Source organism: Plectropomus leopardus, chromosome 8, assembly GCF_026936395.1.
Source record: "Plectropomus leopardus strain MGB_pleo_1.0 chromosome 8, ASM2693639v1, whole genome shotgun sequence".
In the NCBI taxonomy this organism is placed as follows: Eukaryota; Metazoa; Chordata; class Actinopteri; order Perciformes; family Serranidae; genus Plectropomus; species Plectropomus leopardus.
Window position 1 is genome coordinate 26,041,377 of NC_142183.1, and position 23,200 is coordinate 26,064,576.

At 39.7% G+C, this 23,200-nt stretch overlaps 2 protein-coding genes across 10 annotated transcripts; both read right to left on the bottom strand.

Moving 5' to 3' along the window:
- Positions 1–2,054: 2,054 nt before the first annotated feature.
- LOC148188953 (uncharacterized) lies at positions 2,055–4,960 on the bottom strand. The gene is made up of 3 exons (XM_088080650.1): positions 4,530–4,960; positions 3,133–3,221; positions 2,055–2,440 (listed from the first exon to the last, which is right to left on the bottom strand). The coding sequence occupies exons 1-3, from the start codon at positions 4,804–4,806 to the stop codon at positions 2,348–2,350; spliced, it is 459 nt and encodes a 152-aa protein (XP_087936776.1). The 5' UTR covers positions 4,807–4,960; the 3' UTR covers positions 2,055–2,347.
- Positions 4,961–5,945: 985 nt separating this feature from the next.
- On the bottom strand, positions 5,946–20,363 carry LOC121947882 (cytoplasmic polyadenylation element-binding protein 4-like). Of its 9 annotated transcripts, none has more exons than XM_042493049.2 (12): positions 20,212–20,363; positions 17,225–18,344; positions 16,359–16,457; positions 15,495–15,585; positions 13,109–13,159; positions 12,150–12,173; positions 11,558–11,734; positions 11,288–11,377; positions 11,054–11,172; positions 9,560–9,674; positions 9,109–9,290; positions 5,946–8,944 (listed from the first exon to the last, which is right to left on the bottom strand). In XM_042493049.2, exons 2-12 carry the CDS (start codon positions 18,287–18,289, stop codon positions 8,717–8,719), a joined length of 2,241 nt encoding a protein of 746 aa, XP_042348983.1. In that variant the 5' UTR covers positions 18,290–18,344; positions 20,212–20,363; the 3' UTR covers positions 5,946–8,716. The 9 variants fall into 9 exon arrangements, with proteins under 9 accessions (XP_042348983.1, XP_042348982.1, XP_042348979.1 ...); XM_042493048.2 differs by having other exon boundaries at positions 15,495–15,588; XM_042493045.2 differs by having other exon boundaries at positions 15,495–15,588; positions 16,344–16,457.
- Positions 20,364–23,200: the final 2,837 nt, after the last annotated feature.

Sequence of the window (23,200 nt, forward strand, 5' to 3'; positions counted from 1 at the left end):
TGTTCTACATGATAGGGTGCAGGGGCAGGTAAAACATGTTCGTTTATAGGGATTCTGTGGCGTGGTGTAGATAATAAGAGAAACAATCACGTATGTGAACACCGGTGCCCAAGTTGGGCAATACTGAAACTCCCCTCTGGCGATATATTGCTGAGATTTGTGGTGTTATCATCTTTAGTACTGAATTCATTATCACACAGCTTACAAATCACTTAGTTCAAATTCTCTGTCTTTTTTTGTTTAGTTTAAAAATAAAGAATCCTCAAATAACTAATAATAACTGCCATAACATTTCACTGTGCAGAGGCAACTGCGGTGATGCACTGCCAAGACCAGGAATAGAGACCCTTTAGATTGTCTTGTTGAGGTCAGGATGTGTGGATGTTAAATAATTCTGCAACCAGAACCATCTGGAACCATGGACAATGATAAAGAAACAGCCAAAGATGACAGACGATGCTAGATGGACAAAATCACAGCGCAAAAATTAAAGGAGATGATGGGATCACATTTTACTGGGATTGTACCATGTGTTATCTCCATGTGACAAATAAATGATGAATGAAATAGGTGCGTTCTTTTTGCTAACAAGAGCAGACATCTCTCCTGCCGCACTTTAACGAGGAATCACTGATAATGTGGCAGATGTTGCTTGTAATGTGAACAAAGCATGTACTAATGTAACACGGATAGTTACTCACAACCATGTGCTACCATGTTGTTACTTTTGTTATACGCCACAACAATGCAGTGAAGCCTTAAGAAAGCAAACAGAGACAGACCGAATATAGCACAAAATTCAGAGGCATTAAAACATGAATATCATTCTGTTATTGTGGATATGTGAAGACCATTATTGTGGCTAACCATTATCAGAAAGATAATCCCACAATATAGTCTACAGGTGCCAGAATAACACGGCAATGTCTTCAATGCTGTTAAAGAGCCATTTATCTATACAAGCTAGTCACAGATGGGGTCTGTTACCATCTGACTACATTAAACATTTCTTTTGTATATGCTAAAGCACATACTGTACTCGCAGATGCGACGCTTCCCTGAACTTCAGTGAGAACTACGATAAGGCTGCCATGTTGTGTTCAGGGCAGAAAAGGGTAAAACAACTGCCCTCTAAACACAGAGGCAATGAGGCTCATCAATCAAAACATGAAGAAACTGCAGAACAATTTAAAGTAAATTGTCCATGCTTTAACAGCAATTATTTTACAGTTAAAATAATCACAGCCATATGCATAAGCAGCTTTTGTAACAATACATGCGGCTAAATGAGGCTGGCTTTTAGGACAATCGACACTCAGCTTAATAGTCCTACAGAAATACTGTTCGAGTCACAGCAGCACGACAAGCCACTTTTTAAATGTAAAACATGACAAATGTTTTACATTTTCATAACAAAAAATAAAAATACCAACATGCATCAGTAATACAGCGCGAATGCTGCACCACCCACAGGTACAGGCATTCATTAGTTTTCATGGTGTTACTCTTAAATGAGCTGGTAAAATTTCTATGAGTGCGCAGTAAAAAGGAGTGAGTCAACAAAGTATGAGAGAGCTGAGTGAACATTAACTGAAAAATGATCACAGCAGACAGTGATATTAGAGGAGGTGGTGCCCTCTGGTGGACAATTAAGAGAGTTTTATGTAAGACAATCTGATGGTGATTCCTGCGACGTGCTGTACTCTGTATCGGTAAACTCAATATCATAAACAACTGTTATATGTCATGCAACACAACTTTATGATATGATGCAGTAAGTTGTTTATATACTCTAATGTGTGCAAAATATTTTGTCCATCCACTGTGATTGGGGGGGGGGGGGTACTGTAGCATGTACGCAAAACAATATCTCACACTATCTGCTACTAACAGTCTCACTTCACACTGAATCATAAAAGCCATAAAACAAGGGCATCGTGTGCTGCAGAGTCACTGTACTGGACTCCTTTAATACGCATCTAAAAATCCTAATTTGTCTTTATCATGAAACTATAAAACACCAGACTATTTTGAATAAACCTTAAGCACAGTGATTTGAATGTGGACTCTTTTAATAAAACAACTCAGTTAACTGAACACTGTGTAAATGACTACTTAAAAGATTGCTTTATGGGCTCTCAGCAAATCAGCAGTGAGCACAAATACAGATGAACCACCAAACTGTTCCTTAATGTAGCATTAGTTTCCAAAACCCCATGCTTAAGAAACAAAATGTATCCACTCGTAAGAACTCTGATGTGGAAAAATACTGATGTCTTTTAGATAAAACAAGGTAAGATAGGTGACCTGCTGTGGTTGTGGGCCATTTCAGTCAGTCAGTGCAGCTTCAGTTGGCCTGGCTGACAGCAGCCAGTCTCTGTCTGATGAACTGGTTCTCCTCCAGCATCTTGGAGATGGTCCTCAGAACTGCAAGCTTGGCCTACAGACGAAAGTAAAAAGGAAGGAGTCATAAAGGATCTTGGTTTTATCAATAGGACTTTTCACAGCAGATTATTTGACTTTCATTGTAGGAAATACACAGACACTACTGATAACACTTAACAATTGATCAATTCTATTAAAACCTCCTGATAAACCATGAAAGAAATGAAAGGCAGCCATTCATTTTCTTATTCAGACCTGTGATTTTCCTACTGTGACATGTCAAAATGTCAACGTGGGAAAAAAAGAGTATTGATTTAATAGAACATACACTTATTTTGACTTGTATTTGCTGGTATTAAAGTGCCAATATCAAAGTCGAAATTAAATATTGACATAGTGATGAGTTATCTAAGCAAATATTTTTGAAAAAATGAATATATACATAAATATCACATAAAATATGCCATACATCAAAGCCAAAGAGTGGGCTCTAGGTAGTTTTCGACTATGACTGGTGGTTAAACTTGCAGTGACTGGACAGACATGATAAATGTTTACTTCCACGATGCTACAGTAAACAGTGACGCAGTGTATAGTTGGCTATATAGAAATTAATATTTTTGTCATTCTGATTTCAACATTATGTACTACAAAGTGTTTCTGAGAGTATGCTTTTGTATTTGTTCAGTGTCTTCTACATGTTACTCTTGATCATTGCAGATAATGTACACTCTGCATAGGGCCTACCTTCGCCTTCTCGCTCATCGCTGTGCTGGTGGGTCTTTGAGAGAAGGTGAAAATGTCTCCGACAACATCTTCAGAGTCAGTGCCATCACCTGACAACAAAACAAAAATGTCACAATTTTGTCTGCTTACAATATGCAGTACTAGTTCTCAGCTTATTTAGTGTTGCCATTTTAAACAATGCAGGTCTGTGTTTGATAATTTCTTGTCGTGCTAGCTACAATCTTCCTGATTGAGCTAATTCTAACCACAGACATCCAGTTTTAAGATTTTGACCTTTGGAGGGCGATCTGAAAAAGGTTTAGTGATAATAAAAGTAACAGACCTACATCTGTGTGGTTAAGTTGAAGTGAAACAGATGTTAACTCTGGGGGTGGACACAATAACATTTTAATGAAAACCATTTAATGCAATCCTGCGCAACACCACAAACAAAAGAAAGAATTCAGCTCAATTAAAACTTCTGACAAAATCTAAAACATTAACTTTAAATATTATGATATGTAAGAGACTGTACTTTGTTTGTAGAAGTAAGGGGGTGGTTGTGGTGTGGCTTTTGGGTTTTTTGTTTGTTTGTTTTTTGTTCTGTTTGTTTTTTGTTTTGTTGTTGTTGGCTGTTCCTAGGGCTACAAATGTTTGTTACTGAGGAAAATGCATGACCCTCCCTCCAACATAAATAACCATACTTCACAGTTTCTAGCTGTGATAAATGATAGGACTTTGTAGACTTTTAAAGAAAACATAAACCCATTTGGGTCTGTGGGTTCTAAAAGGTATTTAAAATAAATAATAAATATAACCACTCAAAGTTGAATGTCCCTAACCTAACCCAAATTTAAAAAAAACAAAAAAGTAACTCCTTCAACAATGCTTAAAAAATTGTTTGAAGTTTACCAAGACGCTTATTATATTTTATCCCATGTTTTAAAAACAAATCAAGGCAATTTGCTCCAATTTCAGAGGTTTAAATATTTGTGAAAGGCATCTGAATGCAGAACAGGAAAATGTGTGTAAATCCAGCCGTTAAATGGTTAAACATTATTTATCAACAGTCTATCCAAAGTGTCCATTTCAGTTTATTTTATCTGGCTGATTTTTTTGTGATATAAGCTGTGAAAATAGACAGTTTTTGTTTTGTTTTTTAACAAAAATAATTTAGTGTTTATTTATTTTTACAGAACCAATGCACCTCGATCAACACTAGCCCAAAGACTAACTATAACTTCTTTAAGATAACAGTGTATTGTGCTTTTCTTGTTGTATTTTCGTGTATTTACTCCACAGACTGCACAGTCACTGTTTACCGTGATCTAAAAACTACTGCTCGGGTTAGCTAGCTAGCTAACCTAACTAGCTAACGCCAGCTAACCTATTTTAGCTAACATCAACAGTTACATTACCTCCTCGGCTCTCGGTTGTCTTGTTTTTAATTGTGGTGGTCTCTAACATCCATCCTCGCTGTGTTTTGTCCTTCTGTGTCACTTTCTTGTTCAAAGTGCTGTTGCGGACTTTTGGTAATTTGACTTTCAAAACAAACCGAGTTTCTTCCTCTCTGACTTTATCCGGCTTGTTCCCGCGCTGCTTCCTCTGAGAGGAGGCCACCCTCCGCTCTGGTTCACCTCTTTGACTGGAGCCTAACTGAGACCCAAACCGAGGCACATACACGGTCCGAACCATTTTTATGTAAACTATACAACAAAAACTGGCGTAATACAAGCTAGCTGTCACCTCAGCCAAACAACAGGACTGAGTGTTTGTGTTTTGGCGTCTGAATTGTTTGTGTTGTTGCGCTGTCGGCCGGCAGGAAGCACTATTACCCGGATAAAGTGACTCTCGGCGTGCGGAAGTAATACATAATCTTAAAAAATCAAATTGATGTCTATTTTATACGGATGATTTATGTTCGTTAAGTAATTCCTCACTTGTTTCCTTAGCTTTTCCAAGAAGCAGTACTTCAGGAAGACAGTGCGTTTGAAGCCTATTATCAGCAAGGCCATAGATAGATAGATAGATAGATAGATATCATATCAAAAGTAAAAGTACAGAAAAATGACTATCAGTTGTTATCCTCTCATATTATCATAATATTGTTGATGCATTAATGTGCAACAAGCATTTTAGGCTAAATGACTGTTGCAGTTGGTTGAGGTGGTCTTAACTTTTAACAGTTTCATGAACTGCAGCTTTTATAGTTTATAGTTCATCAGAAGTTTTGTTTTTCAAATTTCAATTTGTAATGTAACTAGTAACTATGAATAAATGTAGCTGAATAAAAATGTGTGTTTCCCTATTAGTTGTAGTATTGAGTATTAAAAAGAAACTTAAAAAAATACTAGTTGTTCATTTTAATGAGATCATATTCTGTGGTGTCATGTAACAAATACGTGACATTGAATAGATTTAGATTTTTTTTAAGTTTAGTTTTTTGTAAATCGTGTTGTATTTGGAATATTTGTACGTTTATATGTATTAAGGTTGTAAAATCTCCTTACATTTTGTTGCCCAGGTGTATACTTAATTATACTGGAGAAAGGGTTAGAAAGGGTTTGTTAGGCCAAAGCAAGGAGGTTTGGGCAAGCTAAATCGCACTCACTTAGGTTTGAAATAAGCCTCAGTCTGTAAATGTATTTGATCAATTCAACATAGCCCACCAGATGTGCCAAAAAATTCTGCCACACAACAATAGCTTCAAGGAGTAAGATTCCCATTTACCAGAAAACCTTCACAGAGCAAACTGAATGACAACAGCATTGCAGTTAATACTGAAATCAAAGCGAAAAACTTAAAATTCTCGTGATTAAGCAATAGGCGTATAATTCTTCCTCACAGCTGTTTTATTCGTTCAACAACTCACATTACAAATACTTCAAATGTATGCATACAGTTACAAACAGTTGGCAGCAAATGAATATATGACATTAGATCTTTGTTTTACTTCAATACTACAAACCAACTATAAAAACTGACGTCTGTATTGTAGCGTAAATTAATCAGGAAGAAAATATAAAAATTGGAACTTACGTATAAATGTGAAATGACTTAATAAAAATCAAAATGATATCAGGTAAAAAAAAAAAAAAAGTTAATAAATATAACCTTCCCAGCATACAATTAAAAACTATTGAAATTTTGCAATCAAGTAATACTAACAGACATAATCAATATTCTTTTCATCTGAAAATGTGGAGCACAATACAGCAATTAGAAAAACTAGACACATCAACGAGTTTAACACATCACCCCAAAAAATATAACAAAAATCTGATCAAAATGATAGTTATACATTTCAATTGAAAATATAGCAAATGCTAAATACATTATCGACCTAGTATATACAATGTTTTCAATCACAGTAGCATGGTAGTAGCAAAATAAGTAAATAAGCACAAAACTAATGTTTAAAAATAAATTCAGGTATAAATTAGTTGTTTTTTTTTTCTTGTAGACATCAGCATGAACAATAGGAAACAAATAATGTGTAAATGACTGCATGGTTTATATGGATTAAATGACTTACACTGCGGAGACTTGTTTCTGGAAAGAATAAGTATTGCACATAATGGCTCAAAGTTAACTTGCAACATTAAATCACATTCAGGTTATGTCCCAAAGCATGCCACATCACAAAAGGGGGTCAAGTGATCAAGTCTCCTCACCTATGTCCTACTGAGTGTCCTCTACATTACAAAACGCATCCAAAGTGTTGTCACTGTGTAGATTGCATAAACATCATGTCTGTGTAAGGAAGGCAGACTCCATCATGTAAAGAGAGGCTACAAGAGAGGTGATCTCAAAGAGATAAGGAAAATAACGTTAAAAAGGAAAAAGGAGATCTAGTGCATTACATTAGGTCCTGCATTAACACTAGCCATGTTATTTCGGTATTACATTATGCATGCCAAGAATAAGTAGAACTTACAGGCAGTCCCAGAAAGAGGATCTAAATATTCAAACAGCTGATATCCACTCCGGTGATAGAAGGGAAGATTTCACATTGACCAAAGCCAAAACATTTACCCTATTGATAATCTTATTGACTACACCTAGGAGCGAAATATCAGAATATATTTTCAAGACTATCAAAATCAGTTTAGAAAGGTCTTGTCATGCCTTAGGATCCTGTAATTATGTTTATCAGGACAGAGGAGAATCCATATATGACTGGCTAATGATAGCCTCGTTTGTTTTTTTTTGTTATTTATCTACAGAATCACACCAATGCACCAGACAATTTTCAGATTTACCAGCACTTAAATATATAAAAGCTAATTGAAAATTATATTAATATCATTCATTTTCTTTTTTAAATTAAGTTTACCATAAATGCAGATCTCTTAGTAACAAAGGTACAAAATTATTTTTCACCAAGTGAAAAAAATGAGGTATTGCAAAAGGAGTTCTCCCATCTGTGAAAAATGTGCCTAAAATGACTATTGAAAAAAATATTTAGAAAAGTAGTGCATAATAAATGTATATATGTTCATGACAAAATAATCAGCTATAAAACACTGTACAAAAATCAGCAGGCCATGTATAAAATAATATCTTTATCTCTGTGACAGCAAATTCTAGCTACTACCATATCCAACCACAACACTTGTGATAGAAGCTCCAGTCATGGTAGAGCGTGCAGTGGTACACCATGAGGATAGCTCAGGGAGACTGGACTGTGCATTCCCATTAGTTTGTACTACATTAGCATGTTAGCTTCCAGTGCTAATATCCCTGACAATATAAAGTGAGCAAATACTACTGCCAATACCTGAGCCCTGAGGGCTGTCTTTATTAGCCGACACCCACAAACCGAAACTCCAGACAACTCCAGCCTTTCCTCCGCCGAGTGACGAGAGGACACATTATCCTGAAAACCCCCAGATCAACATCTGCTTTTGATGATGTGTTTTAGGCCAATCTTTGGTTTGCCCTTTCTGGTTACAAAGTGTCGTCTTTTAAACCAAAACCTAAAAACTCATGCCAGCAATCGAAACACGTGTGCCAGACTGAGGGGAGATTTTGTTTTGTGACGTGGCCAGATGCTATACACGTGAGCTTCTTAGAAAAACTCTAACCTCCGACCGTCTGAAACGGCGTTACTCCTCTGTTCAACCCAACCATTTGCACTCAACCTTTGGTAAATGGTACAGTTGTTCTCTAATCCTGCAAGCGAAAAGTAAGAAAATGCACCCTTCTTAAACTCAACTTCCATAGTTAGTATACTGATTTAGGTATGATGAACCTCACTTAAATTTTATGTTACTCTTGACAACAAATGTAAGCAGCTTTGCCAGCTAACACGAAAAGAAAGTACAGTCAAGTCAGAAAACATCTAAATCCAAATCTAATGCATCCATATGCTCATGCACACTTAAAGTCAAAACATAAATGGGATTTCACTCTCTTCTTAGCATTTACTTCTTTTAGAAGGCCCAATTAAAATAAAATAAAATAAAAAATAAATTATTTTTTTTTTAACTTAAAAGAAAAGTGCATTTATTTCTCATATCGTAGCCCGTACCCCTTCCCTTACTACCCCTTTCTTTCAATCCCTCCCCGATCCTGCATCGTCTCCCTCCCTTGCCCTCTCGCCTCAATTCCAGCGAAAGGAGATGTGTCGTGGTCGGTCCCCTCCCTCTTTCACCAGCGGCTTGTGGAACTCACGGCCGGCCCGGGAGTGGATGGCCGCCCAGCAGTACTCGCAGTAGTACTGCAGACAGGTCACATTGGCGCAGAAGAAAGGAGCAAACTTCCCCCCGCAGCGTGTGCCCTGGCACTCGTCACACAGCTGGTCGTCCAGGACATATGGCTTCACTTCCACCTGAGAAAATGGACGACAGAAAATCTGTGTTATAATGGAGGGCAAGAAAAATGTGAAATGCATGCACAGCAGCATGTTAGCTAGGTTTAAATTAATATTTTATGAACATCCACTCTTCATTTCTAAGACCTGAATAGGAAGCTGCTAACATCCGAAAGACTCACCCGTTTATCAATCTCCCCGTGCTGCAGTTGAACAAATCGGGCACTAATGGCTGCAATGTAGCTTTGCTGATTGGAGAAGGCTACTCGCCCCGCCCCTTTTGGATACTTGAGTTCAGGGTCTGTGTCGATCCCAGCGTAACACACTCCCCCGTACAGGCGGTCCATGATCATAGCAAGCTCCACTGGAGGAACAACACACAACGTAAGTTAATGGGATCAAAACAACTCCTAAGAATGCAACAGATCTAAGGGTTACCACACACACACACACACACACACACACACACACACACACACACACACACACACACACAAACACACACACACACACACACACACACACACACACACACACACACCCACACACACACACACACACACACACACACACACACACACACACACACACACACACACACACACACACACACACACACACACACACATTTACCTGCACGAAGGGGACGAGGGACACCTCCTACAAAGATAGTTTTCCTCGGGTCTAATGGCTGAGAGCCGTCCATTACAAAGTCACTGTCGTTTAGATTCCAGGGCCGAATCTGGACCTACAAACACCAAGATGAAAAGAAAAAGAGAAAACAATCCTTTCAGTCAGGCTCTGCTGCTTTCTGCACAAGATACAGTTTGGATTGTGAAAATAAAAGCGGATTGCTGCTCATGTAATATGGATTAACACATTTCTTTGGTTCAGTCTGACTGCTATTGCAGCGTGTTGCTGGTGATGGCAGTGGATTTTTACAGGAAGCCTCTGGAATGGCGGTAAAATACTGTAGATGCACCAAATGGTGAGGTCACTATTTCTACATTTGTCACTTTTTGTGCAGTCGGGCAGAAAACGGCAATGTCTACGTAAGAGTAAAACATATGAATTAAAAATAAACGAACAAGCATTACAGTTTAAAATCAGCCTTTGATTACTCATGACAAGTACTCCATATGGCTAACGATCTTGCCTGGGTCCAGAACTTTAAATCTGCCCACTACACCAACTTGACTGATTGGACTGGCATCATGACATAAAGCAGCTGTTTCATCCATGGATCCTGGTAACCTTTCATTCGTATCACACCGTGCACTTCCTGAGTTGTAACACATTCTTTTACAGTATGTCATTCTGAGTATGAGTTAATGAGTGAGACAAGGCTAAGCGGTAGGGTAATAGAGCGAGTTAAGAAAGTTTTGGACTTAAGTTTTATTTTGCCCAAATTTTTTCCTTTAGTTTTTCCTTTATCTGTGAATGTATCATTTTAAATACTTCTACATAAACTCAAATGAGTACTGATATGATATAATACATGTAATTTCCTCTTTGGCTAAATAAAAATGCCTGGAATCTGAATCTGACAGTCCATTGACCCAATAAGCATCACAGGGGTAATAACATTTTGTCAGTCAGCACCATGGGTGGGATTAACACCATTGTCAAGCAGTGCTTTACAACTGATGAGTAATACAAATGGCAAGCACTACAGACAAGATAGACGGTGCTATCAAGGCTGCTCTGAATCAAGATGTCTTCTCAATATCACCCGAAATTGTAGCTTTTACTTTTAGTTTTTACTTTGCCCTGCTCCACTCTTAAAACCCCTGCAAAACCAGTATAGTTGTATGGCAACACATCAGCGTGGACTAAAGTGGATTCTTTCAGGTGGATACTTTGCTTTTTAGTGAGTGGTTAGGGCAAACTGAATCCTCTTTTGCCAGTGGAAGTTAGTTATAACCTTTTCCCACCAAAACTAGCGCAGCATGCAGACTTTTTTAAATGTGGAAAAACACATTAAAAATACATGATAGGCAGCATTCCTGTAGTAGACAAAGTAAACAAAGGCTTGTGCAAGTCCATGACTTTAACATTTGTGTTAGCTTTGTAGTTGCTGGTAGAGACAAACAAACATGTAGCAGCCAAACAGAGTAACACACTCACAGGCTTGTCTTTGATGGTGGGACTGGAGACACACAGGTAAAGCTTGCCATCCTCCTGAATGCAGGCATCAATCAGGGCCTGAACAGAGCTCTCGTCTTGAAACAGCAGGAACGCATATCCTGCCAAGGTGGAAAAGCAGAACAATGAGTGCACACAATCAGCATATATTCATCGTAACAGTGCTGCAGAGCCAACGCACAGGCAGAAATATAATGTGCAACTGGTTTGACTCACCTTTTGGTGGAAAATACGACTTGCTCTCTGCCTTGTGAGGCCAGTCAACAAACAAGTGACCAAACCGGCGGAAACTGGCAGTTATTTCATCTAAAAAAGTAAACCAAAATTAATCAGCAATTGTATTTTGTGGTGCCCATTACAAAATCTGGGATATTACTGCATTTACATAGCTTAATCAATTCTCACAGCTGATCTCTTTTATTCTATGCAAAAATTATGGATGATTTTTTTTTTTAAAAAAAAAGCTCAACATTGTAGATTTGTCACCTTCATCTATGTCTGGGGGCAGCCCTCCAACAAACACTTTGCGTGAATATCGCTCCACGCGTTCACCGTTGAGGTGGGGGAAACAGTGGGCTGAACCAAGGCCGGCGAGCCCCTGGTCCCCAGACTCGTCCTCTCCGAAAGAGCGCTCATCCTCCATGGGGAACAGAGACGAATGGCCTAGTGGAGAGAGAAATCTGGCTTACACATATCGCTTCACCACCAATGAGGTTGAACCACAATTCTTGCACTTTTGAAAATGTATCATTAATATAACAACGGACAGAGAACTTGATTAGATGTAAATAAATTAAATAATGTCAAGAAATACATTCAAAAGCAGCCATGATTGCTTTTTTTATGATGACACAATAAAAGCACAAGTATGAACAATGTCTTAGCAGGCAACATAGGAGGGGTTTTACACAGTACAGAAAAATGGGTTTAAACTCTGACAATACTCAAGGCACAAGAATCTGTAACACTGAACACTCAAACAGACAAACACAGATGCAAAAACATCAGTCATAATTTCAGGGGTCATTACAGCTTTCTAAAAACATTGAAGAAAACAAGACACATTCACAAGTTTTACCTCGTCTTCTGCCATAACTTCTCGCTGCATGTAAAACAACACAAAACACTCTTGAAATGGCTTTTTGAAAAGGTCACAAAGTTAAAAAAAAAATAAAAATAAAATAAAAACAAAAAACAGCAATTCAAACACTGCTAGGGCTTCAAAATAATTTGCCGGATCCCCAAGAGCTTCTGTATTTTATAGTAACAAGTCACTCTAAATGCCCACCAAATAAAATGCTTTTCATCAAATGTATCTGTTAAATGCTAAAGGGGAAAAACCTTCACCAGTATCCATAAACTGCAAATGATAACAAATTTGGACCAATAAATCTAGTATATACTGTACAAATAGAGAGAGACACAACATGGTATGTAATTGTAGCCACAGTTATCGAATGCCTCATCAATCACTTATATATGTAAAACAATCTAAAGCCAACATGCATTTCCATTAACATTTCTTGTGCTATACATTTAATAACTCCACACGAAACGCTGTGTGACTGGATGTCTTTCAAAATAAAAATGCTAATAATTATGCAAAAAAAACAATAAATATAACTTACAAATGGACATCATCTGACTTTGACAGCACACTCTGCTCGCCATATAATATATTAGCTGCGTGCAGCCTCTGGACCTCCCTGAGAACAGTATTATTTTCCTACTTGAAGAAGCCGATTCGGTCTGAGCTCCTCTTAGTCAGCCATTTTGGTTGTGTGTCACAATGACTACCACAGCCGTTTAGACAGGTATAAAACAAGTATGTTATGTTTGTTTTATGTTTCAGTGTGCTTATGTGAGGTTTCTCTTTTATTTTATTCTTATAAGTAATCCCACCAAATTCCTATCAGCCACTTTTAAATGATAATAAAGCACTGATTCTCAAATTTTTTTCTGTGTTTTGTCGACATTAATTTTAAGCCCTGATTTCTGCTACAGCATTGCATATTTGTATGCATGTCATTTACATACCATTCATAGGTAGAGGCCCATCTCCACCCTGGTGAGAGAAGCTGTAGCGTCCTACATGACAAAAACAGGAGAGGCACCTCAGAACACCATGTCATGGCATTTAACTCCTTTCCCTTAACATGTAAATTTCTCTTAAATTGACTGAAGTTATGTTGGATGGCTTGGGATAACATTGAGTTCTGTGTCTAAATGAAAAGGGCCATCATAGCATACATTTGGAAAGTAAGAATTTGTCAGAAAAATACATGCATGTGAACAAAAGGGCATGTTAGTAAATGTAATATGGTGAGAAAGTACTGGAATAAGTTCAAGAATGTGTTTTAGACTTGCAAAATATTAGCAGATTTTATAATTGAGGAAGCTGTACGTTTGTGGCTGTAAAAAGGAGAAGTCTGAAAAAAGATGGAACATGCATCAGCTGGCCCCAATTAGCATCAACTGGCTATGATGGAAAAAGTGATCTCTTAAGATTGACTGAAACTATAACTGAATTGATATGATTTATTAATGACAGAGTTTGCTGAGATCAATGAGTCTCCACAGCAGAAACTGTTGCAGGTGGGTGTTTTCACAAGTCACAGAGAATATGAGACATGTCCTGAAGCACAAGACTGAACTGTAGTGGGCCTCATTCATATGTTCATACACCTGATTTGACTGAAACGTGTGTGTTTTGTAATGATTCAAAAACAATATTTTTGACACTTTACTTTTTGAAATATAATATTTTTCCACAAATTCTTGTTGTCACTAGAGGACGGAAGCCATGATGATCCCATGTGAGTTGTTTAAACTAAACAATTGTCTATGCAGTAGTTGTCTTTCTACTGCGTAGACTGGACTGTCTATGCAGTTGAAAGACAATCTTTTCTGAAACTGGTGCCACGTGACCAGAGAAAACAGAGAAACAGGGCTGTTGCATTCACTTTTCTTCAAGGGGTACAAAACCTACAACTACCAGAATGCACTGTGCCGTACTGGACCAATAAACGCTCCTGCTGGTGGATGATATACTACAAGTTCGTTTTGGCTCGTCTACAAACAATACGGCAGCTGGCTGGTAACACACAATCTCGTATTACAGTTAAACAGTAAGTTAAGATATGTATCCAAAGACATTTTAAGTGAGAAATAGGAAACGCAGGCGAGAAACATTAGGCGAGAAACCGGCAATACAGTGACAGAATCTGATTTCTATTCAGTCAGCACAGCCTAGTTTTTTGTTTGATCAGGACCCCACATTAATGTCTTTTTTCTTCCCCCACGTGCTTGGAGTTCTTCAACATATCATATATGGACTCCCTTAAAACACAATAATTACTTTAGGCAGGTATGGAGGGACAGACTGATCCCATGAAGATAATGAGTCAAATGTGATTGTTAGCAAAGCATCACACACACACACACACACACACACACACACACACACACACACACACACACACACACACACACACACACACACACACACACACAATAATAATATGTCAACAACTACAAAGGGTAAATTTGCCGTTATGTTGCATTACATGGACATTTTCCACGGAAAAGTACTGTCAAAAATGTCATTACGCATAACTAAATTCCATGATGTCTCCAAAACTTTCAATAATTTTTACTAATACTGTAGCTTTTCAAGGCCTGGAAAATCTGTTTTTGAAATAACGTGACTTTTCCAGGTTCTCCATGACAATGGGAACCCTTCAGGCATCTAACCATCTGAGTACTTTTTGAACAGCAACCACATTGTGCCTATAGCATCCTTTTGTTGTCCTTACCAAACCTCAGATATTGAATTGGCACCCATATTAAAAAAAAAAGTTGTATATACACCACAATAACACTGCACTAAATATCAATTTGATTCAAGCTCATTAAAGCGGAAAGGAACAACTTTCACAAAACTTTTCGAGCCTTCATTTACCCCAAGACATTTTATAGCCAGCTCCAGACAGAAAAAAACAATCTAAATGCAGATGATGAGATGATGTCATTATTCTAAAGTCATTACCTTGTGCAATCAACATTTACTTCATAATGTTAAGTCAAATCAGAAAATGTATCTATTGCCACTTAAATATTTGGTTTTTCCTGGTGACTTTAGTATGTTGGTTAGTGTGTTGCATGGCAAAAAGTCTCAAAATCATAACCACACATGCAAGTCTATTGACAAAGTGTCACAAGTTAACACTCACTAATGCACACAATAAGCAGTATGCATGTTCAAATTGAAGTCCCACTGTCAACACAATGAGCTGACAATATTGCCAAAATAATACCCATTTTTTCATTGCTGTCAAACACATGCAACAAACTGCTGTATTCATCTCCAGCCAGCGGTGAGGAAAAGTATCCTTCCCTAACTATTGTTAGTGTGGGAACCAACCTTTCAAGGAATCCTGCTCAGCCCTCATAATGTCAATCAGAGAGTTCTCCAGAGAGTGCATACTGAAACCATCAAAGGACCGTGTTCGCTCCTGCTGAAAGAGAGGAAGACAACAATTAGCCTCCTCACTTCCCACATCACCGTCTAGCTGCAAGAGACCTGACACAGTTTGCCATGATGCTAATAGCTAATAAAAAGCTGCCTAGAATGTCCCCGAAGAGACCTTCAGCAGAAAGCATTGTAAACGGAAAATGGAGCCTGGAGTATGTCACACAAAATTACTTGCATATATCTGCAATCTCCTCTGTATCTGAGAGCATCAGACAAGAAAATGCTACTTAAAAGGCTGAAAAAAATCACTGATTTTAGATCAATACAAATTTGCATTGAATAGCCTTGGATAAAAAAAGATATTAGCATTTTAAACAATTCCAAAAACAAAGAAATGCTATGATGAGTAATACTTAACAGGAGTAAGGGTGCTTCACTGTGTATCTAAATAGGTTGAGAGCATGCAAAGCTGCAGCAGAGCACAAGACTTCATAAATCAGGACAGGGGACGGCCATGTGATCAGAGCAGATGATAACACTGCTCTCCTTCAACACTATGATCTAGATAAGGCCTCAGACAGAAGCACATGCACAATAAGTTTCAATTCATCCGTTTAGCTGGCTTAACTGTCACGCATCCCATCTTGCTCAATGGCTTATTTGTTGTATTTGATACAGATGAGCATGTTTAATATGATTAACATCATTTGCCCCCGGAGGATGCACTAAAACTAACCTGAACTTCATTCTATTAGGTATCACATCTAGTAATTCCCTTAACACCAGCCAGAGTATTACCTGTGATCGGCTCACCTGGAAAGGGTAGACACTGTCACTGCGACTCATGCTGTCCTCCACCCAGCCCTTGTGATTGAAACCAGAGCTGTTTCTGGGGAACTTCTGAGAGGGAACCTGGAGGACAGTTGGATAAGTTTCATACAGGTCTACTGACCAAATGCATCATGTGCTTTCATATAGGGCTGCTTGATTATGGCAAAAATAATATCACAAATCACAATCATTTTGACTTGGACAGAAATTGAGGTATTTTACACCTGTGGTGAATAAAGGTCAACCAAAATATCCTCAACACAACATTTGAATGACATGAGAACTGTGAGGTAAAATTAGTGTTTCTAGAGACTGTGGACGGAGGAAGCCGCAAAATGGATTTTTAGTCAAAAAAATAGGACCACCTAAACATCTATATGCTAAATTTAGACTATTTTCACTGCGTTAACTTGCTGTCAGACAACCATTTACAACAAGAAACTGACGCTGTTACATTACGCTCTCATTGAAGCCACAAGACTCCAGTGACAGAAACAGTCATTTTACTCCACAGAACACAAAGAGTCTGTGTTCTTCTGCTGCTAGTTTGTTTTTGTTATTGTATGACTTTCAGAACCGAGTTGTATCGGTTTTCCTGTTTGCCTGTCCAAACTGGGAGCGTTGATAACACACAATTCTCAATGAAGGTTCAGTCAAGGACTGTCAGTTGCGCCCTCCCCCATGCAGCACAGAATCATTTTATCTTGATTATCTATTTTTGAAAATCTAGGGAAGGCAAAATTGTTATGCAAAATAAAATCTGATTAGTTTCCCAGCCATACTATCATAAAAATTTATTCAAATATCTGCTAAGATTTACATACAAGTGTTGGAGATGAGTCATCTACCTGGTTGTTGGGGAAGGACTTCTTCAGCGGAGAGATGGAGTTAAGACCCGTCATCCCGCCACCTACCCCCCGCCTGTACTCCCGAACCCCCTGTGTGCCTCCCCAACCACCATACCCACCGGGGCTCCAGGAGGTGGATGTGGGAGTGGAGGGGCTCTGGTAGCTTCCCCAAGGTGAAGGGGGTTTGCTCTGGGCAGGAGCGAGGTGGGGCAGCTGAGTGAACGGTCCAGTGCGATGGGGATGCGGAGGGAAGGAGGGCTGGGGTGGATGAGGGCTAGCTGGGGAACGCCGGTGCTGCTGTGGGACCCCCTGACCATGGGGGTGGTAGTGCTGGGGGTGAGGTGTGGGTGGGTGATGCTGGGAGACCGGTCCAATCTGCGGGGAGAAACTACCTCCAGCTCCAAAGCCAGGGCCGGCGTGGTGGGAGAAGTTCTGGAACAGGAGGGGAGGTCCATTGGCATTGGAGCCAGCAGGGCCAAAGAACCCTCCAACATCGTCCCCGACCACTGGAGACTGGGTGGACGGGACAGCAGGGGACCAGTTGTTAAAGCTGGTCAGAGAGGAGGAGGAGGAGGTGGATTGTGCACAGCTTGTACCCATTCCCAGGCTGTCTTGGTAGTCGAACCCACTCAGCACAGGGGACTCCATCCTCAGCTTCTCCTTTCCACCGGTGCTCTCCAAAGAACCCTTCTCCAACGGACTGTCTTCTGGAAGAGCTCCCTCAAGCTCCCCTAGGCCTCCCCCAGCCTCCTGCTGGCCCGGGGACAGGGCCTGAGGCTGGGCCTGGACCTGAGACTTCTCCTGCATGTCCTGGAGGTCCAAGGCCTTGGACTTGTCTGACTCCAGAATCTCATCTTGCATGTTACTGTGTTGGGCTACGGCAGGGAACAGCCAAGCACTGCCCCCATTGGTGGAGCAGGTGTTATTTACGAAGGAAGGGGGGCTGGGGGGGTTGGAGGGGTGATGAGGGTGCTGGGGTTGGAGGTGAGGAGGGATCCTTACAGGGAAAGCAGATTTGTTACCGCTGCTGTTCTTCACCAGAACTCCAAACCCGTAGTCCCCCATTTAGGACACCCAGTAAATCTTCAATTCACTTTTGGCTTTCACCGTCTTCTTTATCCTAAAATGTGGGTTTAGAGGGGGCAGGGGAGAAAGGGGGGACAAAAAGCATAAGGCTGTTACACCTTAAGTTGATCTGACTTCAACGAAAAAAAAAAGCCTAGCTGGTAGAGGTATGCCATATCGCATTGTTCATGTTGTCCATGATAATACCAGTATTATTTTGAATATAAAAAGAATAATTCACATTGTGATAATGTCAACATTTAGATTTGTTGACATAATGGTGTCATAGAGTTACACACAATAACAACAAATGTAGCTGAAAGCTAAATTGCTACCGGCCAAAGGCAACTTCAGTGGTGTTGTGTCTCTCTTCAGAAGACTATCTTGAAGTTTTCAGGTATCCCAGAAGATTGTAAACTTTGTTATTTTCACAAGTTTATGATGATCATTCATATTTATTTCTCAATAGTCTTTTTACTAAAATACAACAAGCACATACAGGAAGTAAGTATACAGTATTAAAACTGCAACTATTTCATAAAAATACAACTTCAACAGCCTAAAGTTGCAAGTATCTAGTGTGTTCTCCCTTTACACTTTGCACGTCTCGAACTGTCTTGGGCTGACAATATTAGAATTACAACACTGATGGTGTATTTACTCAAGGTTGCATTCAAGAAAGCTGAAAAGTGATTGTTCGAGCTACCTTTTGTTATGGTTGTATGATTAAATGTTTGGTCTTTATCATTTTCTTTGTCAAGCATTACATACAAAATTTGTGAGAGTTTAACTCACTGAAAGTTGGTTACTGCTGTACATATTTCCTGTATGTTGTGGTTGCATTTTAAGAAAGAGACTACTGAGAAATACATATGTATGATCACTATAACCTTGCTAAAATAACAAAGTTTAGGGTGGCCTAAGACTTTTGCACAATACTGTACATATATATTGACATATACAACTATAAAACTTATTTTGTTGCAATCTATTTTCCTTAAATTAATAATAAAATATTCTCAGTATTTTTGTTATATCGTCAAGAATATCGCAAATGTACCCTGAAATATCGTGATGTTATTTTATGGCCATATCGCCCACCCCTGCTCGCTGGTGAATGTGCTTGGGCTGCACCACCCTGTCTGGTCTTGTGATGCAATCAATGAGATTAAATCATTGACTCGCTTGGCCACGGGAGGCCTGGATGAAATATAACACTCGGATAGCAGGCAGGCAAACCACGGAAAACACCCAGCCTAACCAGCACAGGCAGGCAGCTAGCAGCCTGGACTGGTGAAGCTCTCTAAAGGTCGTTACGCAGCTAGCAGCAAGCTAACAGCTGCTCCGCCACCTTCCATGTGCCCTATTAATCATGCAGATCCCAGCAGTCATTTTTTAAGTACGTTTGTGCATTACAATGCAACGCACAACCGCCCTGTTTGCTTGCAGTATGGACACTTACCAAATAATCTTCCCTTTTCAGCAATGACCTCCTCATACGCAACCATTTAAATACAGGAAAATGTTGATGACGTCTCCTGTCTGTTCTGAATCTAGGGTAGTTCCCTTCACCAAGCCGCTAGGCTAGGATAATCGCCCATACCGCAGAGACGTTGTAGCATATTTGCACACCAGCTGTGAGGCAATAAACGAATTCAACGGCGAACAACGTCTCTCGAAATTTGGCCTACGTACACGACAGCGTTAACACCGACAGCACGGCGGAATTGTCCGGCACATGAGGGGTTAGAAATGGCTCTTTAGACGACCTCGTCTGTTTCGTGTCCTGTATGTTCAATGTCACACAGCCTAACCAAACCTTGTCATCATTTTTACGTGTCGAAATAACTTGACGCACGCGCGACGGCTGTTCTAACGTATCGACAGACGTGTGTGATTGGTGATAAGTCGGGCATAGCTACCTTCAGTTCGGCGTCATGACCTTATCGTTTAGATGTTGCCATATTTTAGCGTTTTCCCTTTTTCTGCATTTCCTAGGCAGCCGGTGTAAATGGTCTCTTCTCTCTTCTCGATGACAGCTGGACCAGTCGGGAGACACTTCCGTCTACAAGCCCCGCCCCCGCCATCAGCCACCAGCCAGTGTGTGTCAGGATTTCCCTCATAAGCCCCGCCTACTTCACTCAAATATGGCATCTGATTGGATGTTTGCCGTGAGGTCACGCCTACAGCACCCCTTCTCAATGAATGGCACATGCACTCTAGACGTTCTCCTCCCAAATAAGGATGCCTTGCAATCAATGGGAGGAGTTGTAATGTAAGGAAAATGCATCCTAGGAAATTTCTATGTCTAAACCCTCAACCTAGACTAAACAAAGCTGTTTTCATGTAAGAGTACTGTAGGCCCATGGAATGAAAAGAGCTGAAATAGAAGGTATAGTATAGGTATTTGCATTTTTTTCCAAATGCAGATTAGTTAATTTGACTAAGCAAATGTTTTTTTCCTTCTACCTCAGCCTACAGCTGTTGTTCAGGATTAATGTGTGGAATAGATAGATAGATAGATAGATAGATAGATAGATAGATAGATAGATAGATAGATAGATAGATAGCATTAAAGCCCTCAAAAATAATTTATGTATCATTTAAGCCGTGCAATTTATGTGACACAGAGAGAGAGAGCACACCAGTAATCACTTTATTGTTGCACTTTGCAAAGGGGAAGCTAATTTCAAATGCTTTATATACTGCTAGGTAGTTTAATTTATAATTATTTTATAAGTAAGTTTTCGAAGTAACTAAAGCATTCAAATACATTTAGTGGAGTAAAAAGTACAGTGTTTCCCTCTAAGTGGAGTAGAGGCATAAAGTAGCAGAAAATAAAAATGCTCAAGTACAAGCACCTCTATATGTTCTAATTCTTTATATATATATTTTTAATATGTTTAAAATTTTCGAGGGGGAGGATCCCCTTAGACCCCCCTACAGCCCAGGCTAAGCCGCGATGTCCTCAATTTCAAGTAACGCTCCTGGACAGATAAACAGATCCTTTTGTCTGATTTGGATGGGCTGTAACAACCAGAGTCCGCAGCAAAGCACTGCACAGCAATCTCATTAAAATAAGCTGCTGCTATTTTCAGCACATAATCGAGCTTGAGAGCTTGATTAATTTTACTTTGGTCAGATCTATGCTGTGCTCTGATTATACCATCATACTATCACTTAGTCGGCTATAATACATCTCCACATTGCAATACCCCCCATCTAATATCTGCTTGTAAGCCAGAACAGCACATAGATGTGTTCTCTCCCTTGCTGACGCCAATTCATTAAAACCTTAATGATGCTTCACCAGGAGAGGAAAGAGTATCCTTTTAAGTAGAAGTACTCCTGTTAGACTCACAGTATAAATTACTCAAGTTGGAGTAAAATTACTTCTGTTACAGCAAGAAAAAGAGAGTAATATAAACAGTTGTATTCAAAGGGCTATGTATGTTACCATAAACATTGCAGTTAATGCTGTTATAATTATTGTCTGTGAAAGCATTGGAAAAGGTGTCCTTAAAGCAAGCTCAAATAGAATATCTTCATGATTGCGCCATGGCACCACAACTATAGGCTGCTGGGCCACTAAGTTTCAGTTACTTTCTTAGTCAGAGTATTATTTACTGCTTTGCTTGTTGAGTTAGTCTTGTTAACACAGTGTTCTTGTCCCCCAAGGCAGACCCACCCTTCATTTGTATCCTGTAGTAGTAGCACACATCACCCCACCCCACTCTTTTGTGCAGCAGGGCCTGTTGGGGTGGTTTAACAGCACAAACAACAGCGTCTCTTGAGCTTCTGGTTGGTTTTTTAAAAGTAACAGACTGCTGATCCAGGTGCTGCTGGTTTGTTGCTCTAAGGCCAGTAACTCAGCAAACCATTGAAAGCTAGTTGGCCCAGAGTGTGTATGTCATGTCGTGTGATGAGTGAATGTGTGTTTGGGTCCACCATTTTATGCTGCTGCCATAGGTCTTTTGAGGCTGCAAGTAACTCGAGCACAGTGAGTTGTGTCAGCGTTTTCTTCCTTGAGAGCAACACACTCTGTATTCCCCAGTGAAACTGAGCCTTGCTGATTAGGTTCCACTCATTTTATGCATCTAAACAGATAGGCATGATTCTTCAATGCACAGTGTATTACATTTTTGATGTATCATCTTTTCGTTTGTCTCTCTGAGGCCTAACAGGAGACAGAAGCAGGGTGCACCTTTTCACCCTGACTGGTTCTTTAATGATTCATCCATGCAACTCAGGCACCCAGTCATTAATTCATTAGTTCACACTGGAGCACAGGCTACATGTTCACAAAGAACCCGAGGCCGACTATCTCAGGTTTCTCTGAGGCACAGTCTCTCTCCACTGCTCAGCCTCTTCTCATATGTGATCTCTGCTGCCTCCATATTGATAGAGCTCAGTTGCCATACCAACCATGCAAACTGGGAGATTTCTAGTCCAGCCGGCAGCCCCATTGTTTGGCCAGGAGGTCATCTATCTCAGACTCAATACATTGTCACAAAAAGTGTGACACAGCATAATTTCTCCCACACGCTGTAATCCCAGTGAATGTATCCCGCTGCACTCTGCGGCCTTTCTTATCAGCTCTCTGACTATAGTGTGACACCGACAGTGCGCAGGCGACTATGTCAGCATACTATGTAGTGTTGGCATGGAGCTCACACTGACCTTTTCATCTTTGGGCAGGGGTGGGGGGTATTAGGTGTCCTGGGCAAGCTTCTCCACCTCGAGCCCCCATATATTATTGTTATTGCTAACGAGAAATCAACACAAAACAACTTAGGCTAACAAACAGTAATAATGACAGACAAACAGTAAAAAAAAACTAGGGTGATAATTTTCCAATATAAGTTTTTTTTTTTGGTATTATGCTCTGGATTGCTATCTAAATGTAATTTG